This window comes from Myotis davidii, unplaced genomic scaffold (assembly GCF_000327345.1).
Source record: "Myotis davidii unplaced genomic scaffold, ASM32734v1 scaffold57, whole genome shotgun sequence".
NCBI classification, from domain to species: Eukaryota; Metazoa; Chordata; class Mammalia; order Chiroptera; family Vespertilionidae; genus Myotis; species Myotis davidii.
In genome coordinates this window covers 2,288,936-2,296,771 of record NW_006289718.1, presented here as the reverse complement: position 1 = coordinate 2,296,771, position 7,836 = coordinate 2,288,936, and the positions used below count along the sequence as shown (strand labels likewise).

Sequence of the window (7,836 nt, the reverse complement as noted above, 5' to 3'; positions counted from 1 at the left end):
ACCCTTTCACAGGAGTCGCCTAAGACCATTCTGCATATCAGATATTTACATTATCATTCCTAACAGTAGCAACATTACAGTTATGAAGTAGCAACAAAAATAATATTATGGTTGGGTCACAACATGAGGAACTGTACTTAAAGGGCCAGAAGGTTGAGAACCACTGCTCTAGAGTGTGTGTGTGTGTATATGTGTGTATGTATATATATAATTGACTTCAGAGAGGAAAGGAGAGACAGACATAGAAACATGGATGATGAGAGATAATCATTGATTGGCTGCCTCCTGCATTCCCTTTCCTGGGGATTGAGCCTGAAATTCTGGCATGTGTTCTAACTGGGAATCAAACCATGACCTTCTGGTTCATAGGTCACTGCTCAACCACTGAGCCACACCAACTGGGCTGTTATAGCTTTTAAAAGTGTCCAGTTCTTTTCAAGCATTACTTTCTTTGAATGCTGTATGATTAAACAGAATTGACTAACAATTTTTGGTGGATAATTCTAAGGTCCATTTATGTGAATCTGTTTGGTCATTTTTCCTCCTCCTGTTTCTAGCTATCTATATTTTTAAATGTTATTCACAGAAACTATTTGAGGCTCAAAATTAAGTTATGTTCCTCTAAGAATTATTTTCATTTGCTTTTGTGAAGTGTCCAGTAATCCAAAACCATCTGAATCCAAGTTCAAGGCCTGAAAACTCAGGCTACAACCTCTGAGAAAGCTGATTTATTTCTGGTTTACCCTTACTTTTGGGGTATAGCCCTGCAGGGTCTATACCTTTGATGAAAAACTGAACTGTGACTTTTGTCTCCCTAGTCCTCTGATGCTGCGAAAACCACAGTTCATTTTCTGTTGTGTCTTCTGAGCTGGTCAATACCACCCAGGGCAAAAATAACCCTAAGGGACAGCCTCACCTCCCTGGATTCTGGTCTTCTCTGATATCTCAGCCCTTACTATCTTGTTACTCTTTGATAATTTTAAGAAAGGATTTTAATATTTTTTCCATCTTTTTTTCGTTGTCAGCAGTAATAATCACTTCTTGGCTTTTTGGCTAAGATCAAGTGTAGTTGTCAGCAGTAATGAGAAAGATCCAAATAACCTCGTCTGCTGTTAATGAAAAGAGTTACTCTGTCAGTTTTCATCCCTTTTAACCTATTTCATGTTGCTTCATAATACTTGTTACTTCCTGACATTCACTTCACACTAATATAATTTTTAGGTAGATTTTAAAATGCAAAAATAAATAAATAAATAAACAACTTAAGAAAAGTTGGAAATGCTGTATGACATTTATATTATAAAAATATTAAAAGACAAATGGCAAACTGAGAAAAACATAAAAACAAACATAAAAGCCAAAAAGCCAATATTCTTTAAATAGTATAAACTCTTAGTAATAAGAAAACTATTTTTCCATTTTACTTCGTAATTGTGTTTGTTCTCTCACTTTATTCAAGTCTCTGTTCATATTTCCTGTTCTGGGAAAGCCTTCGTGACTATGAGTCTAAAATAGTCCCATTTCTATCTCTGTCCCTTAACCAACTCTATTTTTCTGAATAGCATTTACCACTATCTCCTTTTTTGCTATTATTTTGTTAAGTGAGAAAAAAGACTATTTTTATTCACTGCTGTATCCTCAGTGCATAGGAAAGTATCTACTCAATAAATATTTGTGGAACAAATGGAGAAAGTCTAGTATAAACAGAATGTCTTACTTTAATAATTATGGATATTTTAAAATACACAAAATAACAAATGCTACTGTTTCTGGAATGCAAATACTTTACTGTTCTAAATGCACTGTTCTAAATGCTTTACATATATTAACTCATTTAATTCAAAATAATCCTATGAGTTAGGTAATATCATGATATCCATTTTACAGATGAGCAAACTAGACACAGAGAAATTATGTAGCTTCCTTAAGGTCACACAGCTACTAAGTATATTGAAAAAGATTAACAATCTGGCCAAATACTTTCTGTACCAATCCAATTCATCTGTTCCTTTTCATACTTAAAAAATTTTAAATATAAATGAGAACAATTAAAACTACCACCATACTTATCACCATTATTAACTGAGTTTTTAGTACATGCATACTAATGACTGTGCTCAGCATTTTACATTGTAATAGCAAAGCTAATGCTTACAACAATCTTGTGAAATAGGTATTGCCTTTCTTTAAAAAAAAAAATAAAAGGAGAAAAACCAGAGGCTGAGGGAAATTAAATTAGTTGCCCAAAGGCTACCTTGACTTGGGGTTCAATTTTAAGTTTCAATCTACAGCCTAGATTTTTAACTACCAGATTTAGAGACTTGTAATAAAACTTGAAGCTTCAACAGAATAAACAAATACATTCCCTTAAGGAAAAAAACCATTACATACATCCATTTCAGGCACACAATCTTCTGGTTTGTCCATAAATACTGCAGAGACTGGAAAAGATGTATTTTTGGACATCATGAATTTTAATGGAACTTCATGGAAGATTTGATTTCTCTCTCTCATTGTCATTTTCTTTTGGGGAAGTGGTGAATTAACATAAATTACTTTAACCGGTTTTGAACCTTAAAACAGAAAGAGAAGGGAGTTATTAGTATCTAGTAGTGATATTTAGAAAAAAAACCCAGAATGTATGACAGAAGGATCACTAAACAAAGAGGCATGGGTAAGAAAGTGGTAGCACAAGCCCAAATATCTGCCACACCTGAACCAGAAGATCTTTAAAATCCCTTAGAGATCTAAGGACCAGAGAATCTGACTGGCAAGAAAAATATATATTTTTTCTAATAATTTTTTAAAAGGATTTATTTTACTATTATACTTTTCCTGTCATTAATACTCAGATCTTGTAGGATTATGGTTTCGACATGTAATGAAATTTTTACCACAGAGAATATAATACATTTGCAGTTTTGTTTCATTAGACACAGTCCTTCATTTATTATAATTATGTTGTCACATATATTATTATTAATTCTGGAATATAAGAAAAAGCTACTAAATATGAACCAAAACTGAAGGGGAATAATCTTTTGTACAGAGGAATTTATATGCAAATATAATTTTACTGTCAATAGACAGATTATCCTATGCTCATACGTATAGACCTATTTTAATTCTGAATTCCAATAACAGACAAGTACTCACCCATTTGAGGGTGTCTAATGAAGTACTGCATTCCTTTCCTTTCATTAAAAGATAGAAGAACCTCACCATTTCATGTGTTTTTAGTCACCCTACCTGTGGTTGGCAAACTGCGGTTTGCGAGCCACATGCGGCTCTTTGGCCCCTTGAGTGTGGCTCTTCCTAAGCCTTAGGAGTACCCTAATTAAGTTAATAACAATGTACCTACCTATATAGTTTAAGTTTAAAAAATTTGGCTCTCAAAAGAAATTTCAATCGTTGTACTGTTGATATTTGGCTCTGTTGACTAATGAGTTTGCCGACCACTGCCCTAAACCATAATTATTTCTCTAATACCTCTCACCCCTCATGAGTACAACTTCTATAGATATAACTTATCTACTAGAGGCCTGGTGCATGAATCCGTGCACGGGTGGGGTCCCTCAGCCTGGCCAGTGATCAGGGACATCTTACCAAGTCTGGGGGGAGGGACCATGGGAGATTGGCTACCCGTGGGAGGTTGGCTGTGGGAGTGCACTGACCACCAGGGGACAGCTCCTATGTTGAGCATCTGCCCCCTAGTGGACAGTGCCCGTCATAGTGACTGGTTGTTTGGTCAAGTGGCTGTAAAGGTCACTTAGGCTTTTATATACACTGAGTTAAAAGAGCCATCAGGCAGCTGGTTCCACAACCATCAAATCTCACAGAACTGGACAGTGCTATTCATCAGGCATGGTGTCAGATTCCTCGCATCACCTTTCAACATCTCGTGGAATCAATGCCAAGAAGAATCGCCGCAGTATTGAAGGCAAAAGGTGGCCCAATGAAGTACTGATGGGGTGGTCATAATAATATGGCCACTCAGTATATATAGACTAGAGGCCCAGTGTATGAATTCATGCATGGTGGCAGGGAGTTGGGGGGAGGAAGGGACTGTGGGAGGTTGGTTGGCTGGGTGAGGGACTGTGGAAGGTTGGCCGCCGGCCTCAAGAAGGAAGCCGGCCCTCGGGCCCCCTGGAAAAGGGGCCGCATCCGCCGCCACCCTCCCCCAGTTCCCCGTACCAGCCTGGGGCCCAAAGGCCCCAATGGGGTAGAGAGAGGTGACGGTTGCTGGGCCAGGTGCGGAAGGAACAAATGCCAGACGCTGATGCCCCGCCACCGCATGGTTCCCTGCCTCCCCATCTCCTCCTTCCCTACCACAGCAGGTTGGCGGCCCCCAGGGAAGGGAGAGAACGGGAGAAAGACAAATCCCTGTGTCAAGGGCTGAATTTCAATAGACTGCAGTGAGGGAGGGAGCTGCTAAGCTACGTACGAAACCCCGACCCAGAAGCAGGTCTCTACAAATGGTTTAGCACCAGAGGCCAATGGGGGCTGGCCAGAGGGAGGGGCCAGATTGGCTGTGGGAGTGCACTGACCACCAGGGGGCAGCTCCTGCGTTGAGTCATAGCAACTGGTCGACGGGTCATTCCTTCATAAAGGTCACTTAGGCTCTTTCATATAGAACCATTCCAACTCCTCTGTTAAGAGCATTACCTTACATGACAAATCACAAACCTGCAACAGGTATTAGTTGAATATACACTGGAATTTCCCACTGTTCCTTGTAGTCCGGTCCATGATTATTTAATAAGGCAAATAATGATTGACTAGTTAGAACTATCTGAGGGTGATATCTTGAGACAAGCTTCTCTGCATTTGGATCTTTACTAATGTCCTGAAAAACAAAATACACCCTGTTACTTCATTATATTTATTGGAAATTTCTTTACTAAAATAACAAAAAGGAAATTGAAGGAAACTTTAAAAGAATCAGATTATCTGTACTTTATGAGGTACAGAAGATTACTTATAGAGATCCCATCCCAAACCACTTTCGTACTTACGTAATGCATAGCTGCAGCTGTTTGTTCAGGTATTTCATTGGTAGATAGGTTATCTTTTGAGAGTTGCAATTTTGCAGGCATTGAGGGAAATACTGTTTTCACATATTTCACACTACCCTAAATAAGAATGAAATCATTGTTTATTATAAAAATCTTGATGTATTTTTCCCCCAAGTATCTTTTCATCATAGGAAACTTTAAAGTTAAAATTCTTCATTCTACTAAATGCAAATGTCAAATTTAGAGCCTTCTTTAAGTCAAGACTTTTTGCTGTTGTTGTTGTTAATCCTCACCTGAGGATATTTTTCCATTGACTTTTATTCAAAGTGGAAGGGAGCGGGGAGAGACAGAGAAACACGCATGTGAGAGGGACACACTGATTGGTTGACCTTTACTGGAATTGAACTTGGGACCCTTTAGTCACAGGTCACCGATGCTCTAATCAATGAGTATACTAGCCAGGGCAAGACTTTCATGTTTTTGCTCAACTCTCACCATATATATATTTTTTAAAAAGGGTCCAAGAGAAGGGAACCATGGAATCTTTCCTGCCACTTTAACTTCTCATTTTATGAGGAACATATCATCACAGGGTATAGGAGAAAATCTAAAATATCCTCTTCACACACACTTCCAGTATAACTGTGTGTAAAATCCTTTAAAAAAGGGGGGAGGGTGAGGCTTCCTGCTTATATTCAGTAAGATGGGAACTCTAAGAAAAGAAAATCAAGAAATAAAGTGGGTAGTGACATTTTTAAAAACATCAAGTATTGACATCCATAAAGCTGTATCTCATTATTATTCAAAATTTAAAAACAAATATTGTATGTGTGAAATAGAGATTATGTTTCAAACAAAAATAAGTACATGCTTTCATATGGCAAACCTTACCAGTGCAAGAAGAGTCTTTTCTAACCTTAATCCCATCTCTGTTCTGAATGGGAAGAATCCCATTAAACTGGTGACTTCATGGAGAGTATAGAATTCTGGATACTTTTTCACTTGGTCCATGCAAGCTTTTAAAATTTGCTAGAAAACAAAAACCAAAATAAATTCATTTGTATTGTACTTCTCTAATAATCCAACAAAAATAAGTTAGTTACATATGATTATATAATTGTTCACTGGCAATATAGACTCGTTTCGTTACTCAAATTTCTAACAATACAAGCATATTGTATATTCCTTGTTTAAAGTAATCTCATTTTTTTCATAACAATTCTTTTAAACCTAATTTCTTAAAATGCTGATATATGATAATATTAAAATGAGCAATTGTATTAAAATTTAAAATGCAATAGAGAAGATATATTTTCTATACTATTTAAGAAATTGTCAAGGAAATAAAGCCACATGAAAATTTCAACACACTTTACTGCAATAGAAGTTGTTTTATGAATAATCAGAAATAAGTTTAATATCCTTAAAAGATTTCCAGGCACAGGAATTAATGAAGTAGTTGCCTTATATGTCATTCTAATCTGCAATCTAAAAAATAAATGAGAAATGTTGTAACTAAATCAAATATGGAATATGTTTTTTCTCTCCAAACTGTTTCCAAAATATTAATAACTTATCAGGAAATGTAATCAGGAAGGAAATAAAACTCACAGTTTTACCCAAGTAGAATACTAGTATATGCCACTTGTAATAACATGCAGATAACTCAAAGGAGAGCAGCAGTTTTGGGTGGTAGTGGGGGGTTATAATTTTAAAAATACAAAGTATTATTTTCTAAGTATTTTTTCTTCTTGTCAATTAATCAAAACTGAGACTTACAGAATATACTTTACATCACAAAAGCTCTTAGCAATAAGCATGTCTTTATACTATATGTGTATCTCCTTTCCCTTTAGACATTCATAAAATATGTAAAGCTACAAATCAATAACTTTGCTATAGTATATCTTTTCATCTATAGTTTCATATTTTCTTCTTCCCCTCTTAATCTTTGCTCCCAGCTATCTTTCAAATCCCCCCCCCTTCATGCTTTTCAATACTGGCCTTAATATTTAATTCAGAATATTATTTGCAACTAAGGCTGATGCAGGTTAACATAGAAAAGTTCTGTTTTTTAAAAACCTTAGTCAACTGCAGACTCAGATCAGCATAAGATTTTGTTCTTCATTTATAATATTAATTAATTTTCACTAATTAGTTAACTCCCCCCGGCCCCCTTCTCCCTAACGTTCCTATCATATGGCAGTATTTGCAAGAATTTGAACATGCAAAGGAAAACAATATATAATCACTATGTGATATAGAGACTATTCTGGCTAGATGTTTATTAGCACGTTTTTCATGGTAAAAATGCTACATGCCACAGTGCTTTTAACTGAGTTACCCTAAATTCAGTAATTATGGTAAGAGAAAGAGTTAAAGGAAAATCTAAGACAGTTTTATTCCTACACTCCATACATTATATATTATTAAAGGTATTTCACAACTGGTAGGCATTAAGCAACTAAAGAAACATTATTTAACTAAAAAGGTTTTTTAAACTAATAATTTGTCTTTGAAAAACAGCTAAGAGTGAATAAAGAAGGTTAAGAGACTCAGGTTGTTTCCCATCATTCACCCACTGAATGTTATTATTTTTTTTAATTAAATCTTTATTGTTCAGATTATTACATTTGTTCCTCTTTTTTCCCCTCATAACTCCCCTCCTCCCAGTTCCCGCCCCACCCTCCACCCTCACTCCCCACCCACTGTCCTCATCCATGGGTGCACGATTTTTGTCCAGTCTCTTCCCTCACCCCACACTCCTTCCCCCCAAGAATAGTCAGCCCATTCCCTTTCTATGTCCCTGATTCTATCACAA

The 7,836-nt window shown here is 36.4% G+C and overlaps 1 protein-coding gene across 4 annotated transcripts in view; it reads right to left on the bottom strand.

Annotated features, from left to right (window-relative positions):
- The window catches only part of ICE2 (interactor of little elongation complex ELL subunit 2), a 61,795-nt gene that overhangs the window by 34,565 nt on the left and 19,394 nt on the right, over positions 1-7,836 (bottom strand). For all 4 annotated transcript variants that reach the window (XM_015563007.1, XM_006762313.2, XM_015563008.1 and 1 more), the window contains 4 exons: positions 5,907-6,044; positions 5,016-5,132; positions 4,687-4,846; positions 2,392-2,573 (listed from right to left, as the gene is read on the bottom strand). In XM_015563007.1, coding sequence (XP_015418493.1) covers positions 2,392-2,573; positions 4,687-4,846; positions 5,016-5,132; positions 5,907-6,044 — 597 coding nt within the window. The remainder of the gene's footprint in view (positions 1-2,391; positions 2,574-4,686; positions 4,847-5,015; positions 5,133-5,906; positions 6,045-7,836) is intronic.